General features: G+C 42.1%; 2 protein-coding genes across 2 annotated transcripts; one reads left to right on the top strand and one right to left on the bottom strand.

Moving 5' to 3' along the window:
- Positions 1-897: 897 nt before the first annotated feature.
- Positions 898-25,513, top strand: LOC135506805 (choline transporter-like protein 1). Its single transcript, XM_064926184.1, has 16 exons — positions 898-1,190; positions 1,604-1,693; positions 2,631-2,773; positions 4,187-4,323; positions 4,438-4,531; positions 4,639-4,808; positions 5,528-5,617; positions 6,093-6,241; positions 12,275-12,461; positions 14,753-14,921; positions 15,163-15,319; positions 22,905-22,988; positions 23,143-23,280; positions 23,481-23,717; positions 24,519-24,599; positions 24,730-25,513. The coding sequence occupies exons 1-16, from the start codon at positions 1,167-1,169 to the stop codon at positions 24,754-24,756; spliced, it is 1,977 nt and encodes a 658-aa protein (XP_064782256.1). The 5' UTR covers positions 898-1,166; the 3' UTR covers positions 24,757-25,513.
- Positions 21,526-22,819, bottom strand: LOC135507268 (E3 ubiquitin/ISG15 ligase TRIM25-like). The gene is made up of 2 exons (XM_064926869.1): positions 22,794-22,819; positions 21,526-22,063 (listed from the first exon to the last, which is right to left on the bottom strand). Exons 1-2 carry the CDS (start codon positions 22,817-22,819, stop codon positions 21,526-21,528), a joined length of 564 nt encoding a protein of 187 aa, XP_064782941.1.

Genomic DNA, 25,513 nt, shown 5'->3' with positions numbered 1-25,513 from the left:
ATTACTTCGCCACTACGGCCTATTTATTGCCTTACCTCCCTTATCTTACCTCATTTGCACACGCTGTATATCATTTTTTTTCTATTGTGTCATTGACTGTACGTTTGTTTATTCCATGTGTTGTTGTTTGTGTTGCACTGCGTTGCTTTATCTTGGCCAGGTCGCAGTTGTAAATTTAAAAAAAAAATGTCACCATGTTTGTTTTAGTCTGGATACCAGTCTTTTTAGCTAACATTCCACTCCTTGACATTCCTGCCATTTGCCAAAGAGACTGGCCTTTCGGAAATCTTCAAATATGAACATTCTATCTAATAGCAGAACGGAGACAGCAACCAGGCGATGTTTCTGTGTGAATCATCAGCGATTATTTTTGTTATGCTTCAGAATGAAATCATGAGATGCTGTCATCACTCAGGGCAGTGGGAATAGAATTCCCTTTCACATTGAATTGTCAGTTGACTTTGATATGCTCATTACAAATGGCTCTGGATGGTCAGTGCCATTGTCACTGAGGTTCTGGTGGAAGTTTATGGTGCTTTTGGTATGCCCTGTAGTAGCTGAAAGATGTTATTTGCCAAAATAAACAAAAGCACATTTGTTTCTTGGATAACAAAAGTCTGTGTCCACCAACACCCTAACATAAAAAAAAAAATCATGTTTTATTTAAAGCCGTTAGCAAATTCTGCAACTTGTATTCATGTCAAAACAACATGAATTTCAATAGAAACATTTATTTCCATAAGGTGAAAGTCTGCAATAAGCTGTTTGGGGTTTTCACGGTTTTAATGACTATGGGTTTTCAGTGGGGGTACCATTGCGTCCAACGTATAGCCTACAGTGAAAGAGTATCCAGTGCCACAAAATAATATTATAAAAAACGTGTGATTGCAGCGACACTTCCGCCTCGGTCACAAGGAAAGTTGAACTCTTCCTGCTTTTTTTTTTTACCTGCAATAAAAAAGTAGGATATGCATATACATCCTTGCGAAGTATTCCATATTACCAATAGAGGCCATGGATGCAGTTGAGGGGAAGAGTTTGCTAAACAACTAATCTGTTTAGAAGCGCAGTGTAAAATACAGGCAAGGAAGTGAGGCGGGCACTTGAAACTTAAACGATTGTTGTGTTTTGGGAGTTCCAGTCACTCCATAAATCGCCTGTTAACAATGGGATGCTGTGGCAGTTCAGAGGTAATCGGGGTTCGGGATATTTAAGCCAAAACTAACTAACTAGCTAGACATTTTTGGATTTGCCAGATAAGTTGCTAACATTATCTGTTTGGGATATCCATTTAGCTACGAACGTGTACACGTTGTTGTCGACTGCAGATCTTTCGAGGCGTTGTCTGTACTATATGTAGTTAGCCATAGTTGCTTACGTTTTAAACAACGGGCTACTTCCGTGTGTAAAAAGACGCTTGGGTGTTAATTTGGGTGAAAGTAAATTATTTACTCAATTACAGTACAGTAGTTGCTGTGTGTGAAACTGATTTGAGGTTGTTGTTTTGTTTTTTTAGAAAGCACGCCAGGTTAAAACAGTTTCGCGCATGCACCAGGTGTTCACAGTTGACCATTTTTGATTGTTTGTCATTTTTATTTGTTAGCAAAAGCAGCGCGAGTGGAAACCATTGGAGGATCGAAGCTGCACGGATATTCCATGGCTCATCATATTCGCATTGTTCTGTATCGGAATGGTGAGTTTGACTGTGATTTCTTTGTAGATGACCATGGGCGCGTTTGAGCGGATCGCTTTTGTCAAGACGTTAACTAACCCTGGTCACGTTATTATAAAAGTGTCCGATTTGGGACTGCATGTAGACTGCATGGCTTTTACAACAACCATGTCATCAAAGGTCATGATCTTTCGACGGCAGTCGACTGGACATTTTTTCAGTTGCTCCTCACCACAGATTATCCATTATATTGATCAGATACTCCAGTGACGGCTCTAATGAAAATACATGTCTTCAAAAATGGAAAGCAGTCAAGAGGAGGCAAGATCAGGTGGGAACATTCTAGCCAATGGGGGGGGCAGATACGCGTATGAATGGGCACAAGTTACCACAGCCACAAAGTGTATCGTAAAAATTCATGAAAACAAACATTTGTATTTTGGTCTTAATTTAAGGATTAGGGTTGGGCATAAGGTTAGCAGTGTGGGTGAGGTTTAAAATCACATTTTGAAGAAGATAAATTGTAGAAATGGGCAGGGTTTATGACTTTGTGTCTGTGTTAATTAGAGACGACCAGACAATACTCTTAATAGTTGCTGGGATGTAACGTGGCCTCATTATAGAAGTACATTCATAACAACCTAATTATTACAAAACGTATATTCGAGCAAATAAGCCACATGTAGCAAATAAGCCAGAAAATGTTTTGTTAATGACATTTGACACAAGTTACAGACTTTGGGTCCCCCTCGCTTCGCCTCTTCCTCTCTGTCCTCACCAACTGCAACTTGAATTCGGAACCAAAGCATTGTGGGAGACAACCTTCTGTTTTTTAAAGCAGAAGGCACTACATACTGATTGTATTTACCAGCATAGTTCAGTGCTACCCCAATATTTTTTTTGTGCATTGTCATGATGGTGATGATATCGTTATTAATGGAAGCTGCTTCCCCTTTAGGTCTGTATCGCTGGTTTCTCCATTTCCACGGGAGCTGCATCCAGGCTCATCTCTGGCTACGACAGCTACGGTAACACCTGCGGTCAGAAGAATAGCAAGATCGAGGGGGTCGAGCTCAGTGGCCGGGATCAGACCGACAACAAGTAAGTTGCGTTGGAAATGTGGAACATCTCGAGTTGGATGCTTACCAGTTATTAGCCTATCATGTAATTGCAAAGTAATAACAATGTTTTGGTTGAGCTGTCCACTCTCATGACAATGTAGGCTCAGCAGGTTATGACTCCTCTCTCCTAGCCTGGTTAAACCAGACAGAATGTGGCCTTCGCCATTGTTCAGTGTGATTTAACCAGGCTAACTCTCTCCCCCTTCCTCCCCACAATCGACAAGCCTTTTTTTGTGGTAGTTTAACAGGCGCCATTTAACATTACCGGTGCACAAACACGGATTTCATAATTTGGTAATCCAGTTTGCCACTTATACTTTCTTGCTCATCTGATGCTAGGCCTGTTAAAGCCTGGATGCTCATTTGTTTTGTTGATGGGTTAACCAGTGAGATCAGTGGGTTACAGAGGATTATAAACTGGGGGGTTTGAGCCCTGAATGCTGATTTACCACGGGTATGACAAAACATTAAATTTTTACTGCTCTAATTACATTGGTAATCAGTTTATAATAGCAATAAAGCACCTCGGGGGTTTGTGGTATATGGCCAATATACCATTGCTACGGGTTGTATCCAGGCACTCTGTGTTGTCGTGTGATAGAACAGCCCTTAGCCGTGGTATATTGGCCATATACCACACCCCCTCGTGCCTTATTGCTTAATTAGCTTGCTAGCACAGGGTGTGACTGTAAGACACTTTACTCAAAATTTTACTATACTCACTTCTTGTTACCTGTGGTCAGAAAAGACTGATGTGGGTCTAAAATGGCACCCTATTCTCTATATAGTGCACTCTTTTTGACCAGAGCTGGTGTCAATAATAGTGCACTGGGCTATAGGGTGCCATTTCACATGCAGCCTGAGTGCAGCAGTGTTTTGCATTAATTCACGCCCGTGTTCTTTTTTTGGAATATATTCGAATAAATTATTCAAACATGATTAACCTTTTTTTTGAGCTGCTAGTCCAGTAAGTTTCCATTCTAGCAGTCTCTAGGAGCAGTTTCAATGAGACAATGGGCTTTGTTTCATAAGCTGGGCTGGTATGCCCATTGACGTTTTGAGTGAGGGGCAGCAGGGGCGTTTTGGCTACAGAGATTTGACTGTTTGATAAGCTGTGTCCCACATCACATTTTACCGCAACATACATCACAAAGTCTACTATGAAAATATACTTAGGAAACTGTGCAATTTATTGTATTGCAAGATGGAAGAGAACATTCAAGGATGTTTCTCAAATGTGTAGATGTTTAGTTCTGTCTGACTTGACTTGGGCCCTTGGCTTCCTTCAAGGAGCATGTGCCATTGACAAATGCACTCCATCTCGCTCTCTTTTCAGGATGTTTCTCTACTTCCCTCCATCCTTATTGAAGTCCTGTTCTTTGTCCTTATCCAGGTATGTCTTCTTCCTAGACCCTTGCAACATTGACATTCTGAACAGGAAGATCAAGTCCATGGCTCTCTGTGTGTCCAGGTGTCCAGACATAGAGCTCAAGACGTACACTGACGTCAAAAAGTTTGCACTGCAAAATGGTGAGCGTTCCTCCTGCTCTAATCTGTACTTTATGCATGTATTCATTGGTCATTTCCACTGTGTGGATGAATGAATTACACAATGTTTATTTCCCATTTCTCCTCTTTACATAGGGTCGGAGCTCTGCTCGTACGACATCCCAGTCTCCAAGTATCCAAGCCACGGAGAGAGATCCAAAAAGTGCCCCAAACTCCCCGTGCCACCAAGGTACAGTCCTTTTTTTTAACCAGTGTCAAGTCGACAGCGAGTAAATATAATGGCACTAGCGAGACTATGCTGACGATATCATTTCCTCATCCTCTGCCCTTGTGCAGTAATTCTCTCCCGGTGTTCCACCGCTGCACTCCTGTGGACATCTCCTGCTATGCCCAGTTCGCTGAGGCCTTCGTCACCTTCGTCAGTGACAACAGCATGCTGCACAGGGTCATCGCCGGGGTGATGGCCAGCAAGGAGATCATCATGGGCCTGTGCGTGCTGGCTCTAGGTACTGTACATCCTTAAAGTGGCATTTTATGTTCTAGCTGTCTGTGTAGCCTCGTGAAGCATTATAGTGTATATCCTAAATGACTTCTCTCTGTATACTGCCTGATTTAATTGTGCCAAAGAGGCCTCTGCTCTCCACCTAGAAAGTTGTGTTTCCTGGGACAGGGTCAGGAAATGATAACAGGAAATGTCTCCAGGAGAGCTGCCGGCATCCAGGGCTCTACGCTGACCTTTGTTTTAAAAAGTAGAAAGATTTAGGAGCACACGGCAATTTAGGAGAAAGATTTAGGAGCACACGTAGAAATGTAGGAGCACAATGGAGAATATTTGAGGTAACAAGCTGTTTTCTTTGTAGTAATAGTGCAAGCATGACAGTCATGAATCTGCACTTGGGCTGCAGTGCTTTGAAGTAGCCTAATTATTGCAACAATTATCACCTGGGTGATTTTCATTCTCGGCGCACTGGTGCTCCTAAATGAAAATACCAGGTCACAGGAAAATATTTAAGTGCATATATGAGTAAGAAGATTGCACTGTAGAGCGCTGGCATCCAAAAGTAGTAGTCGTGCCACCCTGCCTCCCCCCTTAAATGTACATGAAACATCACACGATTATGCCTTGTGTTTCAATAAATTTAGCCGTTATACAATAATAAGGCATTTTTTGTCATGACAATGGCATCGTTTCATTTCTTTTATTTATATCCTCCTCTGTCTGTAGTCCTCTCCATAATCCTGATGGTGGTGATTCGCTACATCTCTGTCGTGCTGGTCTGGATCCTCACCGCCCTCGTGGTTCTGGGCTCTATAGGTAAGCTTCCCATTCATTTGGCTCTCAAACGTCTCTTCCCTCATTCTGTAGTGCTTACAAATGTATGAAGAAACATGTATTATAGCACATTTCTATTGTAAAGCCTAAAAGGTCACCAACCATTAGGTCAAATTGTGACATGTGAGTTCAAATAAATTTTACATCACGAAATTAGATTGCTTGCAAAAACTGAGCATGGACCAGAATGAGCCTCTCTCCTCACAATCCATTGTCTCTGCAGTGAGGAATTACCATCTCCGGATAATGTGTTTCAACTGCTCTCCGGATAATGTGTTTTTTCAACTGCTCTCCGGATAATGTGTTTTTTCAACTGCTCTCCGGATAATGTGTTTTTTCAATTGCGCCCCAAATAATGTGTATTTTCAACTGCTCTCCGGATAATCATTGTAGGGAGCTCAATAAGAAGTAGTAGCAGTATGAAAATCAGGGAGCCAAATGAACTGTGTGTTTTCAGGTGGGACCGGGGTTCTGTGGTGGCTCTACGTGGACCACAGGACGAATCTGACCGACCAGACTGGTACCTCCCCAACACCCCAACAGCAGGTGGCCACAGACAACGTCCAAGCTCTGCTGGTCTACGCCATCTTTGCCACTGCCTTCACGGTACGTGTGTGTGCTTGTTGCCATGTGTGATTCCTGTTTTATACGGGTACGGTGTGTTGTGAGAGTGCATGGAGGGTTTATAAATCTACTGTGTTATCAAGTATTTGCTCTTTCAGTAACAAGAAAAAGCCTGATGTTGACAGACAGGCAAGCTTCAAGTCTGGAAAACTGGGAAACATGACCAACGCTTTTGCAAAAATGTGTCTTGATTCTTCAACTATAAAAGCCATAGTTTCTTCTGTAATACAGACAGAAATGACCTGACCCACATTTAAATTTTTAGACATTTGGCAGACACTCTTACAGATTCTTCACATAGTCGGCTCGGGATATTGAACCAACGACCATTCGGTTACTGGCCCAATGCTCTTAACCGCGCGGCTACCTGCCGCCCCACCATTCCGAATCAGTGTTTTCCACAAGTACCTGAAGTAGCCAGACAAATAGAAAATGTACCCATACAGGATATTTGGATATTGTCTAGGCCTAAGCCTATATGATCAGTACTATTTTCTAAGTAAAATACCATTATATATATATTTTTTTAACATTTAACCTGTTTCCTCTTGAGATTGAGGTCTTATTGACAGTTTTACTGCCAGCTATGAAATGCCACAATGTTTGTTTGTCAAATGATGTATTTTATTCACACAGAAAAATTCAAATAGCCCAATGCCCACGTTATCTTGAAAAATAAATGAAAGGTGGCTGTTACACAGTATATGAACACTAAGGCTAAGTTGATTTTGACTCCTCGTTAACACTTAGGCTACATTACCTGGGGTGTGCAAATTCACACCTCTACGCTGACATGTTTTACAAGGAGCCCACAATTAAATTATTTGAAGAAGTGTTTTATGATAAAAAATGACTCTAAAGTTTATGAATAGAAGGTTTTTGGGGTGTTCCATGCTCAATGTACCCTCTAATATATGACTCACATCTGAGACACATTTTCAACTGGCACTTTAAGGGGCGGGCTTTTACCGTGGTAATGTTGGGATTCACATTTCTGTTTGTCTGAGAGCTAAGATTCTCCAACATCCTTTTTCTAGTAGCAGTTGAACAACCTAGTGTATGTGAACAAAACAATGTAAATAGCCCAAAAACACGAGGACAAAGTCACACTAGTACATTTTTTTGGGTAAATTCAACCAACATCTGTGTCTGTGCACTTCTAAAAATGCATATTTCAGAACTTCACTCAGTGTGCACAGCACTCCAGGCATTGTTGATGTTGGTCCAGGCACTGTTACTGTGGGCGAGGTGGGATATATAGGATTCTACAGTGGCATGTGAAAGTATTCACCCCCTTGGCATTTTTCTTATTTTGTTGCCTTACAACTTGGAATTTAAATTGATTTTTTTGGGGCGGTTTGTATCATTTGATTTACACAACATGCCTACCACTTTGAAGATGCAAAATATTTGTTATTGTGAAACAAATAAGACCAAACAGAACTTGATGGAGCATAACTGTTCACCCCCCCCCTCCCAAAGTCAATACTTTGTAGAGTCACCTTTTGCAGCAATTACAGCTGCTAGTCTCTTGGGGTATGTCTCTATAAGTTTGGCACATCTAGCCACTGGGATTTTTGCCATTCTTCAAGGCAAAACTGCTCCAGTTCCTTCAAGTTGGATGGGTTCCGCTGGTGTACAGCAATCTTTAAGTCATAGCACAGATTCTCAATTGGATTTTTGGTCTTTGACTAGGCCATTCCAAGACATTTAAATGTTTCCCCATAAACCACTTGAGTGTTGCTTTAGCAGTATGCTTAGGGTCATTGTCCTTCTGGAAGGTGAACCTCCGTCCCAGTGTCAAATCTCTGGAAGACTGAAACAACAGGTTTCCCTCAAGAACTTCTGACCAGTTTCCCAGTCCCTGCCGATGGAAAAACTTCCCCACAGGGATGGTGTTCTCGGGGTGATGAGAAGTGTTGCGTTTGCGCCAGACAGCGTTTTCCTTGATGGCCAATTTTAGTCTCATCTGTCCAGAGTACTTTCTTCCATATGTTTGGGGAGTCTCCCACATGCCTTTTGGTGAACACCAAATGTGTTTGCTTATTTTTTTCTTTAAGCAATGGCCTTTCTCTGGTCATTCTTCCTTAAAGCCCAGCTCTGTGGAGTGTATGGCTTAAAGTGGTCCTGTGGACAGATACTCCAATCTCCGCTGTGGAGCTTTGCAGCTCATTCAGGGTTGTCTTTGGTGTCTTTGTTCCCTCTGATTAATGCCCTCCTTGTCTGGTCTGTGAGTTTTGGTGGGCGGCCCTCTCTTGGCAGGTTTGTTGTGGGGCCTTATTCTTTCCATTTATTTTATAATGGATTTAATAGTGCTCTGTGGGATGTTCAAAGTTTCTGATATTTTTTTATAACCCTGATCTATACTTCTCCACAACTTTATCCCTGACCTGTTTGGAGAATTCCTTGGTCTTCATGGTGCCCCTTGCTTAGTGGTGTTGGAGATTCTTTCAGAACTTATGTATGTATGTATGTATGTATGTACACACACTGAGATCATGTGACACTTAGCTTAAATATGCATACCACTTTTCCATATTTTTATTTTTTATTATTTGAAACAAGTGTTGTTGTTTTTTGTGTGTTTTTTACTTCACCAATTGGGACTATTTCGTTTGTTTATTACATGAAATTCAAATACAAATCCATTTAAGTTACAGGTTGTAATGCAACAAAATAGGAAATGCCAAGGGGGATGATTAATTTTGCAAGGCGCTGAATGTAGTTCTTTACATAGGAATAAGATCTATGATTCTTTGTGTGATTAGTTGCCAGCTATGAAACAAAATGACAATAATCTTGAGTGTAGCTACAGCACGAATGTGCTCATGCTTTACTTTTTCAGTTCCCTCATCTATTTATAGGTGCACATGCGAGTAAAATGGTCACACTCTAGAGCCCCGAAATGAACTCGCAGACTATAAAGAAGCATCACCCTCTCCCCATCCTCCATGTAAAGGAATTTGACTGCAAACAAGTAGCCGGCTGAAAAAGAGTCTGTAATCTGATGTTTAGCAGACGGTCGGCACTAGTGGAAAACACTGCATTCCTACATACTCCTATCTTCATTTGAAATGTATTCACAACCCTATCCTATAGCTGATAACCAGCATACCGTGCATTCTGAAGGTATTCAGACTGCTTGACTTTTTCCACATTTTGATACGTTACAGCCTTTATTCTAAAATGGATTTTTTTTTAAATGGTCCCTCATCAATCTACCCACAATAACAAAGCAAAAACAGGTTTTTAGACATTTTTGCACATAAAAAATATATATAAAAAATGAAATATCACAAATATCACATTTACACAGGGTAGCCTAGTGGTTAGAGCGTTGGACTAGTAACCGGAAGGTTGTGAGTTCAATCCCCCGAGCCGACAAGGTACAAATCTGTCGTTCTGCCCCTGAACAGGCAGTTAACCCACTGTTCCCAGGCCGTCATTGAAAATAAGAATGTGTTCTTAACTGACTTGCCTGGTTAAATAAAGGTAAAAATTAACTTGTAAGTCGCTCTGGATAAGAGCGTCTGCTAAATGACTTAAATGTAAATGTAAATGTAAATGTACACAGGTCTTAATTTGTAAATCGGAAGGTGCCGGAACAAAAAGTGAGCACAAGGGGGGTGACCTGGGGAGCTCTGAGGTACTATTTTGCTTTTCAATAAAGCATTGCATGCTTATCGCATTTGCGTAAAGGCATAGAGCAGTAGAGTAGCGGTACTTGCAGAAGGTGCATACATTGGGAACATTTTTCCCAAACCCTAGGCTACTAAAAATCTGCCTTTTCATAAACTCATTTCATGCAATTCTACTTCATTTTACATGACTGGAGACTTTGGTAGAATATTGTATTGAATCCATCATTAGCCTAGGCCTAGCAGTGTGGAGACATTGTAGGCTATAAGGTGAGGAAGAAATTATAGTCCTAAAAATGCTTTCCAGTTTCACTGACTTGCCCCATGATGCACAGCTCCCTCACTCGTGATGGCAGATATGCGCTTGTGACAAAAGCCTCTCTCTCTTTTCTAAAACAATATTTGGAAGTTACCCAATACTTTGGTAGCCTTCAGGATAGTCTTCTCTTTTCAGCAGGAGCCATTTGCTTTCCAACCTGCGTTTTCCCTCGATTGTATTTGAAATACTGCGATAGGCCTGTTTTGTCTGGCATGCTGTTTTTTCACTGACAGATTTGCTGCGTGTTCCCGACAGTAGGCTATTCCTTGTTATTGGGCTTCAATCCACAGCTAGACAATTAAAAAAAAAAAAATAAGTTATTGATCCTCTGTGGCTAAATTCGAGGCCTTTTCATGGTGTAGTAGGCTATTCTGAATGATTTCCTTTATTTCTAACAGACTGCAGTAATTCTATAACTTTTGGCTAATTTATTTCAATTTATCATGGGTGCTGAAATGATGAAGTGCAACAATGGAGAGATGAGTTGCAGGCTCGTGTCTATCAGAACAGCGAGAGTGAGAGGGATCATAAAATGTTAATTTCATTGTAGTTATGTGAGGGATACTGGTGCGCTTCTCACACGGCCACGCGTTGGTCTCAAACAGGTTACAGTGTTGCGCAAACCATAAACCCGGATCTGCCCAACCTGAATCAACTCTTAGAATATTAGGCCCGGGCTGAAAATTAACTTTTTCGCATTTAGTTTATGTGGGGGCAGGAGAATTAACAAATATTTAACTTAGATTGCTTTTTGTTATGGTCTTTACATTGCAAAAAGTCGAGAGAACAAAATAGTCCAAAACGGAGATGTGCCAAATCCGGATCAAATGATGCACTGCATTTACATAAGTATTCAGACCCTTTACTCAGTACTTTGTTGAAGCACCTTTGGCAGGGATTACTGCCTTGAGTCTTTTTAGGTACGAGGCTACAAGCCTGGCACACCTGTATTTGGGGAGTTACTCCCATTCTTCTCTGCAGATCTTCTCAAACTCTGTCAGGTTGGATGGGGAGCATCGTTGCACAGCTATTTTCAGGTCTCTCCAGAGATGTTTGATTGGGTTCAAGTCTGGGCTCTGGCTGGGAAACTCAGGGAAATTGTCCCGACGCCACTCCTGGGTTTTCTTGACTGTGTGCTTAGGGTCGTTGTCTGCTCTGGAGCAGGTTTTCATCAAGGAGCTCTCTGTCCTTTGCTTCGTTTATCTTTCCTTTGATTCTGACTAGTCTCCCAGTCCCTGCCGCTGAAAAACATCCCCACAGCATGATGCTGCCACAACCATGATTCTTCAGAGGGATGATGCCAGGTTTCTGCCAGAATGCTTGGCATTCAGTCCAAAGAGTTCAGTCTTGGTTTCATCAGACCAGAACATCTTGTTTCTCATGGTCTGAGACTCTTTAGGTGCCTTTTGGCAAACTCCAAACGGGTTGTCATGTACCTTTTTACTGAGGAGTTTCTTCCGTCTGGCCACTACTAAGGCCTGATTGCTGGAGTGCTGCAGAGATGGTTGGTTGGCCAGCTCTAGGAAGAGTCTTGGTGGTTCCAAACTTCTTCCATTTAAGAATGATGGAAGCGACTGTGTTCTTGGGGACTTTCAATGTTGCAGAAATGTTTTGGTACCCTTCCCTAGTTCTGTGCCTCAACATAATCCTATCTCTGAGCTCTACAGACAATGTCTTTGACCTCATGGCTTGGTTTTTGCAAGTGTGGGACCTTATGTAGACAGGTGTGTGTGTGTGCCTTTCCAAATCGTCTACAATCGAGTTGAAGAAACATCTCAAGGCTGACCAATGGAAACAGGATGCACCGGAGCTAAATATTGAAGCTCATAGCAAAGGGTCTGAATAATTCTGTAAATAAGGTATTTCTGTTTTTATTTATTTTTAAACATTTCTAAAAACCGGTTTTTGCTTTGTCACCATGGGGGATTGTGTGTAGATTGAGGATGTTTTATTTATTTAATCCGTTTTAGAGTAGGGCTGTAAACATAACAAAACGTGGAAAAAGTGAAGGGGTCTGAATACTTTCCGAATACTTCATATCCTGTATCCGATTTTCAGGTGATCCTGCTGCTGCTGCTGTTCTTCATGAGGAAGCGCGTGGCACTAACCATCACCCTGTTCCACGTAGCGGGCAAGGTGTTCACCCACCTGCCTCTGCTGGCCCTGCAGCCCTTCTGGACCTTCCTCAGCCTCATGCTCTTCTGGGTGTCCTGGCTCGGTGTGCTCCTCTTCCTCGGAACCGCAGGTCAGAATGGAATACAACTTTGTCACGTTGTGAAGGAACATTTTGTTGATGTCTTTATTTTCGCCTTTCAACAAGATATTTACGTCTAAATAGACCGTTTTGGTGAGGATACCAGATTTCTTTTTTCAGATTAGTTTCAATTATTTTATGCCCTGTGAAAGATTAAGGTAGTGGACTTGCGTCACTATTGAAAGTTTGGATACTGTACGTATGGAGTGTTTGGTTCACTTCATCCTGCTAGTGATGTGGTGATTAACCATGTAGATCCTATTCAATTACTTAATGGGCTATGTCATGAACCCTCAAAGTTCCATAATGGGGTGAAAATGGCAGCCAACTTGGTCAGGGAGAAATCCAAAACCAGTTTAATGGCAGTAGAGGCACTTGATGCATTTCCTGACTTTTACTTACTTAGGAAAGTAAGGTATGTGATGCATCAGATATTGTGTAATTATCGTCAACCAACAATATTGTCATATAAATACAATTTCTTAGTGTTTTATACACAATCTGTTCAAATAGCCTCTCAAATATATGTAAACAGACCATAAATGTGCTATTATGAGTGCATTTACATGCACACTAAATAATTGAATATTAAACAGATTACGGCAGTAGGCAGAGTAAGGTGTTTAAATTTTTTATTTTTTTACCTTTTATTTAACTAGGCATCTCAGTTAACAAATTCTTATTTTCAATGACGGCCTAGGAACAGTTGGTTAACTGCCTGTTCAGGGGCAGAACAACAGATTTGTACCTTGTCAGCTCAGGGATTTGAACTTGCAGCCTTCCGGTTTCTAGTCCAATGCCCTAACCACTAGGCTACCCTGCCGCCCCATGTTTACATGACGATCTTGATTCTCCATACGCACAAAATGCTTATTTCTCAAAAATGTTGTGCACAAATTTGTTTACATCCCTGTTAGTGAGCATTTCAACTTTGCCAAGATAATCCATCCACATGACAGGTGTGGTATATCAAGATGCTGATTAAACAGCATGATTATTACACAGGTGCACCTTGTGCTGGGGGACAATAAAAGGCCACTCTAAAATGTGCAGTTTTGTCACTATATACAATTCCACAGATGTCTCAAGTTTTGATGGAGCTGTCCACCAGAGCTGTTGTCAGAGAATTTAATGTTTAATTTCTCTACCATAACCCGCCACCAATGTCGTTTTAGAGAATTTGGCAGTACTTCCAACCGGCTTCACAACCGCAGACCACGTGTAACCACGCCAGCCTGCCCAGTCATGTGAAAGCCATACATTGGGGCCTAATGAATTTACTTAAATTGCCTGATTTCCTTATTTGAACTGTAACTCGGTAAAATCATTTTAATTGTTGCGCTTATATTTGTGTTCACTGTATTAATCTGTCCACCATAATCATCTTATTGTGTGCCTGTAACCATGCTCAATATCAGTACTTGTTGCGTTTACAACTTGTCTAAGGCCCATCATCAACTGATTTGAGCCAGTGTAGGACTGTGGATTGACATCATTGTTTGAATGGAATGTTGGCATATTGTCAGTTAATTAGAAACATTTCTGGAAACATTCCTCTACCTACTGTCTGGCTAGCTAACACATACAGTGCAGATAAATTCCTCACATGCATTTTTTTTTACACACTATCTTATCACAGTGCTGGCAAACCATGGTTGACCAACATAAGGTTTATGTCCATCCTAATTCTATGTGATTAGCACACTCATGGGACATTTTGGAACTGAAGGCGCATGGCTAGAAGTGGCGTGACTCAACGCCCACTCTTATTTAGATTCTTGGGTCAGTCTGGTGCTGTGGGTGGCAGCTCGGGCACACAGACCAAGTCTATGAAATATACCCACTACATTCACAATCTCCCTCATCAACAAGACCACCACCAGAGAAGCCTCAATTACAACAAAGCGTCATGTTTTTGTCAAATTTGTCTGCCTACTATTTCCCTCTGCCTGCCCTTTTTATCTGCTCCTGGATGTTATTCAGATTAGAGTTCGACAAACTAGATCACATTTTTAAAAAAAATAGGGTCCATCAAAGTCATCAGTGCTGCAGTGTTTGTTGTTGCAAAATGGTGTCATCTTGCTGTCTTAAATTTGATTCCAATTTATGAGTTAAAATATTTTTCCCCCAAAAAATCTACCAGGAGCTTTCCAGGAACAAAATCATGATCTGTGAATGCCTGGCACATCAGAGGAGATCAGCCTACCCCTAAACCTGGCTGTAGGGAACCCTGTAAAGAACGAGAAGGTTGACCCCTGACCTTAGCTGTGTGCCCCTTACAGGTAGCCCAGTGCAGAGTGAAGAGGCAGGGCTGGTGGAGTATCGTATATCAGGCCCACTCCAGTACATGGTGTGGTACCACGCTGTGGGCCTCATCTGGATCAGTCAGTTCATCCTGGCCTGCCAGCAGATGACCGTGGCTGGAGCTGTGGTCACCTACTACTTCACAAGGTCAGGAGAGAGTGTTGTGATGAAATGTAGTAGATGTAACGGCATGCTTGTGATGTGTTCACTTGGAAATATCCCGTATCAGACCTGAGTCCAAAATATATATTTTTAAATCTGTCATACATTAGCTGCACTTAATTGAGCTTGCCTGGTGCATTTGAACCAATGGAATTGTCCCAAAAGTGCAAAGTATAATTTGACTATTTCCAACTCTTCTTTTCCTCTGTCCCACGGTGGACATCAGGAATAAATCTGAGCTGCCCATGACCCCCATCGTGTCATCTATGCTGTGTCTGACCCGCTACCACCTGGGCACTGTGGCCAAAGGCTCCTTCATCATCACCTTGGTGGAGATCCCTCGCCTCATCCTCACCTACATCCACAATCAGCTGAAAGGAAAAGTATGTCCTTTATCTCGTTCAGCCCAGTCACCTACGTCCACAATCAGTTCAAAGGAAAAGTATGTCCTTTATCTCGTTCAGCCCAGTCACCTACGTCCACAATCAGTTCAAAGGAAAAGTATGTCCTTTATCTCGTTCAGCCCAGTCACCTACGTCCACAATCAGTTCAAAAGGCAGAGTATGGAGGGTGTCCGCGTACTGCTCTAGAGTGTTGAGAAAAACGGGGCAGTTCAAAAGGGTTCAACTAAATGAATGTCAAAACGTAGTTTTCTTTGCACTATGTCATTATAAATCACATAGAATGAATCATTACATTGTTCTCTACCTTATAACCTTAATATATATATTTTTTTTTTTTTCGTACTGAGACTAGGGTCTCTTTTACAGATGATTCCTGCATAAATACGTCAAACATATACAACATTACAAAACATATGAAGAGAAACATTTGTCAACTACAGTCGGGAGACCTTTATTACTCTGAACTAACCAAAGGGGACCGGAACATCTCATTTCAGAGAGCTCTGGAAGTTGTTCCACATAAAGGGCACAAAAAAACTAAAATCAGCTTTACCCATCTCTGTGGAGACCGATGGGCCTCCAGGGTTATCCAAGCCTGGGACCGGGTTCGGACATTTGGAAATGACTTTTTGACCCACGTTCAAAAGTGTCATACAAGCATGATTATCAATACATAGGAAGTTTCTGCATGAGTGCTTTGTAGATAAACATAGGAAAATGCTGCTCTCTCCTTACATACGAGGCCCAACCCACTTTTTGATACAAAACACAATGGTGAGTTCTAGAACCATGACCAGTAATATACCTGTCAGAGGAAAGGCCATAAAATTGTCAGACTCCAGACTTTCTCTGATCCCGCTCGACAAGTGGTACCGGAGCGCCAAATCTAGGACCAAAAGGCTCCTTAACAGCTTCTACCCCCAAGCAATAAGACTGCTGAACAATTAATCAAATGGCCACCAGACTATTTACATTGACAACCACAGTACATTTGTTTTGTACACTGCTGCTACTCGTTGTTTATCTATGCATAGTCACTTCACCCCTACCCACATGAACAAATTACCTCAACTAACCTGTATCCCCGCACATTGCCTCGATAACGTTACCCCCTGTATACTGTTCTTGGACTGCACAGTTGGTTAAGGACTTGTAAGTAAGCATTTCAAGGTAAGGTCTAGACGCTGCTGGTAATTAATCATTTTTGGGGTTTCAAAAAAACTTTACGGAAAAACAAACCATGCAATAACCTGAGTACGGAGCTCAGAGCCCAAACCAGCCAAAGAAATATCCGCCATGGTGGTTAGTCAACATTAGTCAGAAATAGCATTATAAATATTCACTTACCTTTGATCTTTATCAGAATGCACTCCCAGGAATCCCTGTTCCACAATAAATGTTTGTTTTGTTCGATAATGTCCACCATTTGTGTCCAAATAGGTTTTTTTGCTAGAGTGTTTGGTAAACAAATCAAAACTCACGAAGCACGTTCACTAGGACGAGGAGACAAAATGTCAAAAAGTTCCGTTACAGTCCATAGAAACATGTCAAACGACGTATAGAATCAATCTTTAGGGTGTTTTTATCATAAATCTTTAATAATATTCCAAACGGAGAATTTCTTTGTATGTAGAAAAGCAATGGAACGAGAGGTACTTCTCTCGTGAACGAGCGTCACAAGCGCGTGGCTCTCTGGTAGACACCTGACTCATTCCCCTCTTTCAGCCCCCCTTCATAGTAGAAGCCTTAGGATGTGCAACTTGACCAATATCCCACTAGCTTCAATAGGGGCTGAGTTGAAAAATGACCAACCTCAGATTTCCCACTTCCTGGTTGGATTTTTTCTCAGGTTTTTGCCTGCCATATGAGTTCTGTTATACTCACAGACATCATTTAAACAGTTTTAGAAACTTCAGAGTGTTTGTCTTTCCAAAACTACTAATAATATGCATATATTAGCATCTGGGTCTGAGTAGCAGGCAGTTTACTCTGGGGACGCTTTTCATCCAAAAGTGAAAATGCTGCCCCCTATCCCAATGAAGTTTTAACAGGTGTGCCTTGTGAAAAGTTAATTTGTGGAATTTTTTTCCTTCTTAATGTGTTTGAGCCAAGCAGTTGTGTTGTGACAAGGTAGGGGTGGTATACAGAAGATGGCCTTATTTGGTAAAAGACTAAGCAAATAGAAACGTCAGTCTTACTTTGACTGACCATGTCTTAATCTCATTTATTGTATTAGTTGTTCATTTTTCTTCCACTTTGACATTAGAGTATTTTGTGTATATTGTTTATCAAAAAGAATGACAAATCTATTTTAATCCCATTTTGTAACACAATGTGGACGAAGTAGAGGGGTGTGAGTACTTTCTGAAGGCGCTGTATGTCCTTTTATCATTCATCTGTTTGAGTGTTTGTTGCAGCTTGTTCCAGTCGCTAGCTGCAGCGAACTGAAAAGAGGAGCGACCCAGGGATGTGTGTGCATTGGGGACCTTTAACAGAATGTGACTGGTAGAACGGATGTTGTATGTAGAGGATGAGGGCTGCAGTAGATATCTCAGAAGGGGGGGACTAAGAGGGTTTTATAAATAAGCACCAACCAGTGGGTCTTGCGACAGATATACAGAGGTGACCAGTTTAAAGAGGAGTATAGAGTGCAGTGATGTGTCCTATTAGGGGCATTGGTGGCAAATCTGAGACCCTTACCTGCTGATCTATAAAAATGTCTCAGTAATCAAGCATGGGTAGGATGGTCCTCTAAATCAGGGTTAGTTTGGCAGCTGGGGTGAAAGAGGAGCCATTATTCTAGAGTAAACCAAGTCTAGATTTAACTTTAGCCTGCAGCTTTATGTGCTGAGAGAAGGACAGTGTACAGTCTAGCCATACTCCCAAGTACTTGAATGAGCTGACTACCTCAAGCTCTAAACGTTCAGAGGTAGTAATCACACCTGTGGGAAGAGGGGCATTCTTCTTACCAAACCACTTGAGCTTTTGTTTTGGAGTTGTTCAGAACAAGGTTAAGGGTAGAGAAAGCTTGTTGGATATTAAGAAAGCTTTGTTATAGAGAATTTAACACAAAATCCCGGGAGTGGCCAGCTGAGTAGAAGACTATCATCTGCATATACACAGATGAGAGAGTTTCCTGCATGAGCTATGTTGTTGATGTAAATTGAGAAGAGCGTGGGGCCTAGGATTGAGCCTTGGGGTACTCCCTTGGTGACAGGTAGTGTCTGAGACAGCAGATTTTCTGACTTTATACACTGCACTCTTTGAGAGCGGTAATTAGCAAACCAGGCCAAAGACGCCTCAGAGACACCAATATTCCTTAGCCGGCCCACAAGAATGGAAGGGTCTACCGTATCAAAAGCTTTGACCAAGTCAATAAAAATAGCAGCACAATATTGCTTAGAATCAAGGGCAATGGTGACATCATGGAGGACCTTTTAAGGTTGCAGTGACACATCCAAAACCTGAGCGAAAACCAGATTGCATACCGAGAGAATACTATAGACATCAAGAAAGTCAGTTGATTATTTACAAGTTTTTCCAACACTTTTGATAAACAGGGCAAAATAGAAATGGGCCTATAACAGTTAGGATCAGCTTGATCTCCCTCTTTTAAATAAAGGACGGACTGTGGCTTTCTTCCAAGCAATGGGAACCTCCCCAGAATGGAGATCGGCTTGGCGGTGATAGGGGCAGCAGCCTTAAAGAAGAAAGGGTCTAAACCATCTGACCCAGATGTTTTTTTGGGGTCAAGTTTAAGGAGCTCCTTTAGCACCTCGGACTCAGTGACTGCCTGCAGGGAGAAACATTGTAGCGGGGCAGGGGGAAAATAGGGAGAAACATCGGGGCTTGTCTCATTAGAAGGAGTAAGAGATGAGGAAATGTTGGATGGGCAGGGAGGCATGGCTGAGTCAAATAGGAATCCTGACTTAATGAAGTGGTGATTTAAAGAGCTCAGCCATGTGCTTCTTGCCAGTAACAACCACATCAACATTAAGGGACATGGGCAGCTGTGAGGAGGAGGGTTTATTCTCCAGGTCTTTAACCGTTTTCCAGAACTTCTTGGGGTTAGACCCACAGAGAGAGACCTGCTCCTTAAAGTAACTAACGTTGGCCTTCCGGATAGCCTGAGTGCACTTATTTCTCCTTTGCCTGATCGAGAGCCAGTCAGCCTGAATATGCGTGTGCCTAGCCTTTTGCCAAATGCAAGGTGGAGTAACTCTGCAAGATCACGGTCGAACCAGGGGCTGAACCTGTTTTTTAATTCTCATTTTCTTTATGGGGGCGTGTTTGTTTTCAATACCATTGAAAAGCGCGACAGAGCTGATTCTATACCATTTTACAGAGGCCAGTTCATGAAGGAAGGCTTGATCATTTGTTTTTTTTAGCGAGTGTCTATGACAAATCAGGACAGGTGGTTTCACTGAGCAGACATTACGAACACAGGCTGTAAAACAGTTATCACTAAGGTATCAGTCTGGTGTTTTCTGTAATGACCTATCAGGATTATTTGTGAGGATAACATTGAGGAGAGTAGCCTTTTCTGGGTGTTTCGAGGCCCACCTTGTGGTACTGGTGATTTAATCTGAGAAAGATTTAAAGGGTCCCGTTGCTTTAGGACCTGGTCAGGTGGTTTAAGCATGTCCCAGTTTGTCACCGAGCAGGACAAATTCAGACTTAGTGTATGGGGCCAGGAGAGAGCTTAGGGTACAGGCCGGTGCTGATGGAGGATGATGGCACCCAGCAACAGTCAACAAAGAGCTATTTGAAAGTTTCATGCTTAAAACCAGCAAATCAAATTGTTTGGGGACAGACTTGGTGGAGACAACTGAGCACTGAAGGTGATCCTTGGTAAAGATTGCCACTCCCCCACCTTTGGACGATCTGTCTTGCCGAAAAAGGTTACAACCAGAAAGGTTAACATCAGTATTCACAACACTCTTCCTTAACCACGTCTCAGTAATTACCAACACACCTGGACCCACACTTTCAATTGATCCATTTTGGGTAATAAGCTTATAGTGTTAACGTGCAGAAAACCAAGGCTTTTACGAGAGCAGAAATCGGTGAAGCAGATATCAGAGCACAAGTTAGAATTTGTCATTATGGGGAATTGTGTACAGATGGGTGAAATAAATTATATATTTAATCCATTTGAATTCAGGCTGTAACAACAAAATGTGGAGTAAGTCAAAGGTGTGAATCTTTTCTGAAGGTGCACTATGTAGATATGAATAATCAAAGCAACAACTTTTCATATTTCTTATTGAATTTAATTCCAGTTGAGTCTTGATTTTCAGTAAATACAAGCATGTATTATTGATGTTAGGGTATACAGAACATTTCAGAGGACAATGTGGATATTCTAATCAATCTGACAAAATACGCTCATTTGATGATTTGTAAATGGTCTGTTGCAAAAAAAGCAGTTACCTCATCGTTTAATCAGTCTGGGTGATTGACATGAGATGATGAGGGGCTGAGTTTTCACCATCAGTATTATTACAGGATTCAAGGAATGGAAATAGTTTCTCTTTAAAGGTGCAGAGAGTGGAAGAGTAGATATGAGACCTGGCCTCCACATCATAAAAGGAGACCCTCCTCATAGTCCACAAACACCCCCACCTTCTGGGGTGTCTTTCTCAGGGAGAGGAGGACTGTGGAACACAGTCCAGAGTCCATTCTCAGGGCTCAGTGTGAATTTCCCCTTCCTGTCAAAGGACTCTGGCCACTCCTACATCCCAGTCAGTCTTCCCCCTAACCGTCCTTTTCAAGGGTCATGGCATAACAATCAAACCTTTTTTGGATTGTCTGGAAGTTTCTGTGGTGTGTTTCCACGTCTTACTTGTTTCCCATCTTCAGACAGGATGAGTATTGGATGTGCTGTATCAGGGTCCAGAGTCACATCCACTGCATACTGCTGAATCCTCTTCAGTTTGACCTCAGGCAGCTTCTTCATCTCTTTATTCGGTGTCTTCTCCAGCTCACAGTCCCCACACACAGATCGCTGTAAACACTGAGCTCAGGGATTTCCTGCTCCAGCTCTTTTAATGAACCCTTCAGCCTGCCTCTCTACTGCTTTCTGCTTCTCCTCAATCACCTCAACAAGCTCAGCCTGGTTTTTCTCAATGGAGCGCACCAGGGTACTGAAGAACTGCACACACTCTGCAGTCCCTCTCTCTGTGTCACTCTTCCTCTATAGGGACAGTGTCATGAGTCTTGTGGTCTGCCTCAGTGCAGAACTGACACACACATGTCTGGTCAGTCCTACAGAAAAGCTCCAGGAGTCTGTCGTGCTTCTGACAGATCCTGTCTACCAGGTTTTCCACAGGGTTGATCAGTTTGTGTCTCTTTAAGGGTGAGGCAATCTGATGAGGCTCCAGGTGAGTCTTACAGTAAGAAGCCAAACACACCAGGCAGGACTTTAAGGCCTTGCGCTTCGTCCCAGTGCAGACGTCACAAGGCACTTTTCCGGGTTTGGAAGGGGACTCATCTTTACCTTTGTCTCTCGTCCTTTTAAAATTCTCTACAACCTCTTTGTAGGTTGTGTTGACACAAAGCTTAGGTCGTCTGTAGAAGTTCTCCTGACTCAGTGGACATAGACACAGGTCCTTGCTATCCCAGTACTTTGTGATACAAACCATGCAAAAGTTGTTTCCACATGAAGTGGTGTTTGGCTCAGAGCACAGGAACTGCTCTTCAGACTGCTTGAGGAAGCCATATCTAGAGAGCGCAAAGTCAAAACTGTAAAGAATAGTTTTGTTTTTTACTGCAAACACACTCTGAAATGCTTCCGATCAAAATACTAATAGGCTCCAGATTATAATCAATAATTCATTAAATATTAAGGCTCCCATGTGGTGCAGCGGTCTAAGGCACTGCATCTCAGTGCAAGAGGCGTCACTACAGACACCCTGATTCGATTCCAAGCTGTATCACAACCGGCCGTGATTGGCCCAGCGTCGTCCGGGTTTGGCCTTGTAGGCCGTCATTGTAAATGAGAATTTGTTCTTTGCTGACTTGCCTAGTTAAATAAAGGTACATTTTTTTATTTTTTTTTATTAAAATATATATATTAACAGTGCATTTTCTGTAATGACTTGGATCTCAGTAGTTTTAGTGCCATTGTCAACAGGGCATTAAGGAATACTAACCAATCTTTATTCACATTGTTTAACCCTACAAAATACAGTAGAAATGAGTAAATATACTAAATATATTGCCATAAACTGTACACCAGTAACATTTCTTCACCCATCCCACCAATCTCTACTCGTCTGTGTAAAAGACTGTGGGCGTGTTCTCAGATTTTCTTTTCCTGTGCTGAAGTATCAGAAAACCACCGGAGAGTTGGTCTTTCAGGAGACTTTTCTGAAGAGTTTGAGGGCGTTTCCTCGTGCGCACTAAGGTATATCCCACCCAGTGCTGCTCTGGAACAGAATGAACTCTTCACGTGGCTGATGTGCCGTTTTTAAACATTCTCGCTTTCACTTATACCAACCACCAGTTTGTCAAGCCAGACAATGGGTGGAGAACTAAAGCTCAGTGTATTTTCTGTTTGTAGGAAAATGCCTGTGCTCGCTGTATGTTGAAATCCTGCATCTGCTGCTTGTGGTGCCTGAAGAAGTGTCTAATGTACCTGAATCAAGTAAGTGTTCGATCAGAATCTGATTGATTGTCATCTGAGATGTTGATTAGGTCACATCATTGACGGCAATCTATTTGACAAGGGAGACTCGTTCCAAGAGGACAGCATTCACACATTTGCTATGATACTTCTGTCTCGTGTTTGTCTGCTTTAGAACGCGTACACGGCGACAGCGATCAACAGCACCAGTTTCTGTACGTCGGCGCGTGACGCCTTCGTCATCCTGGTAGAGAATGCCCTCAGAGTGGCCACCATCAACACCGTGGGGGACTTTGTCCTCTTCCTGGGAAAGGTAACGGCCGCACAGCGACGCCAATTTTAGGATTGTTTGTCAGTTCATTTTGTGTGTATTTTACAAGCATACTAATATGATTCAATCTGTCTCTTTCTCTGGCTTTGTCTCTTTCTCTCTTTCCCTCACTCCTTTTTCTCCATCTTTCTCTTCATCCGTGTGTGTGTGGTGTGTGCGTGTGTGTGTGTGTGTGTGTCCAGGTACTGATCGTCTCCTGCACTGCGTTCGTCGGCGTATTGTCGCTCAACTACCAGCGGGACTACACGGTGTGGGTGCTGCCCCTGCTCATTGTCTGCCTGTTCTCCTGGCTGGTGGCCCACTGCTTCCTGTCCGTCTTTGAGATTGTGGTGGACGTGCTCTTCCTCTGCTTCGCCGTGGACACCAAGCACAATGACGGCAGCCCCGGCCGAGAGTTCTACATGGACAAGGCCCTCATGGTGAGGAGAAGGGAGGCTGGGTGGGTGGGAGATTATGGCTGCGTCATGATTTTCCACCTGTCATGGATTTATAAGGAATGGACTGGAATGGATCACAGATAATCCATTATATTGATCAGATACTCAAGTGGCCGCTCTAACAATGAAAATAAATGTGTTCAAAAAGCAGCCGGGACATAGCAAGATCAGGTGGGGCCATACTAGCCAATGAGGTAGCAGATACGCGCGTGAACAACAGGCACAACTCCGATATAAAATGTTTTTTTTTCTTGAAGTTGTCATGATGTCACGTGTCCCACTTAAATCAGTACAATCGTAACAACCTAAGCGTTACAAAACTTCTATTTGATCAAATAATCCTCACGTAGTAAATAAGTTGTTCATTTTCTTGAATTCTACCCTCCTTGACCTCGTAAAACTCTTAGCTTGAAACGAAAAACACCATCTGCTGGAGAAGACAAATGTTGGGCCCAGTTATGCATCTCACGTCGCCTTTTCCTCTCTGCTGTAATTGTTGGCTAGAGGGAGTTTCCACCATTGTTAAATTCATACTGTGCCTTTGGTAGAAGGTGGAGAATCGGTACGTATCTGTCTCTGTTCCATTATCCACACTAACATTCCAATGTATCACACCGTACATTCTAACTGGTATGCTAATGTGGCTAATGGAACATGGCCTTTGTTTTTACCCTGTGCTACTTTTGCTACATGGTGAATAGTGATTATGCACGTATTACACCAGACTCGCCTTGTTATCTCGACACCCAACAGTCACTCTCTCTCTCTCTTCTCCCTCTTTAGGAGTTTGTAGAGAACAGTAAGAATATGGCGGGACGGGATCGGCCCGAGGCAGATGGAGACGGTCGTGAGATGAAGCCTATGGTGAGTTAACCAAACTTTTCCAACAGAGAATACATTCATTTACCTCCATAATCTAGAGTCATACACCCAAAATGATGGTGCTGATGAAGACAATAGTAAAGATTAACACTCCATTTGTTTATTGTTGTAGACTCATGGAGGAGGGACTTTTGCTTGACCAAACCAGAAGACGGAAACCAAAAGGCATTCCTAACGTTTCCATGATATTACTCTAGTCCCACGACTACAATATTTCTGATAACCTGTTTGTTAATTTATGGCACATTTTAACATGAAAGCTTTTTTTTTAAGCACAATATCTTTTTGTTACACATCCATCAAGGATATTGTTAATGTAGTTTTGTGCTATTGTACATGCTGTAGAGTTGGTGTTCTGTAGTTTAGCTTCTTGTGTGTGGAAGTTGTGTGAGAGATTCAAATGCATCATGTCATCACTGGGGTTTTTTAACACTACTAATATTGTACACCACAAGTGTTTTTGTGTATCAATGTCTTTTTAGGTTGTGGTAATGAGGATCATGGTCTCTTCTAATGCTGCGTTGGTACATCTAATACAATTGTGACGACTAACTTGCATAACAGATGATCAACAGGCACTTTTCTCTGTGGGAGAACTCTACCCCCTCAATGTATTTTGACCTTGTTGAAAGATTTCCTTTATGGAATAGAAGACATTTTCAAAAAGTTTGCATTTTGGAGAAATCAAATGCCATCTTCCAATTTATACCATAACTGAAAGTCCCAATGTTGTGGCAATATTGAGTCATTACTCCTGATTTGAGTTTGTAATACTGTATCCAGAAAAAGTGATTCCCTATAACTGTATCTCTATTCATGAATGCGAACAGAGTTTTAACCCAGGATGTTTTGGATAATGTTTTTATGCAGAGAAATAAAACAACAACAAAAATGTC

The sequence above is a fragment of the Oncorhynchus masou genome, chromosome 20, assembly GCF_036934945.1.
Source record: "Oncorhynchus masou masou isolate Uvic2021 chromosome 20, UVic_Omas_1.1, whole genome shotgun sequence".
In the NCBI taxonomy this organism is placed as follows: Eukaryota; Metazoa; Chordata; class Actinopteri; order Salmoniformes; family Salmonidae; genus Oncorhynchus; species Oncorhynchus masou.
Note: the sequence above shows the minus strand (reverse complement) of the source record. Positions and strands in the feature narration are given on the sequence as shown.

Excerpts from the sequence above, each read along its gene's own strand:
- LOC135506805 (XM_064926184.1), top strand. The coding sequence starts at position 1,167 with ATGGGATGCTGTGGCAGTTCAGAG. Across the intron at positions 4,532-4,638 it reads AAACTCCCCGTGCCACCAAG|TAATTCTCTCCCGGTGTTCC; the intron begins GTACAGTCCTTT and ends GCCCTTGTGCAG. Across the intron at positions 6,242-12,274 it reads TCTTTGCCACTGCCTTCACG|GTGATCCTGCTGCTGCTGCT; the intron begins GTACGTGTGTGT and ends TCCGATTTTCAG.
- LOC135507268 (XM_064926869.1), bottom strand. The coding sequence starts at position 22,819 with ATGTTTAAAAACGGCACATCAGCCAC. Across the intron at positions 22,064-22,793 it reads AAAAACGGCACATCAGCCAC|ATATGGCTTCCTCAAGCAGT; the intron begins GTGAAGAGTTCA and ends TGCGCTCTCTAG.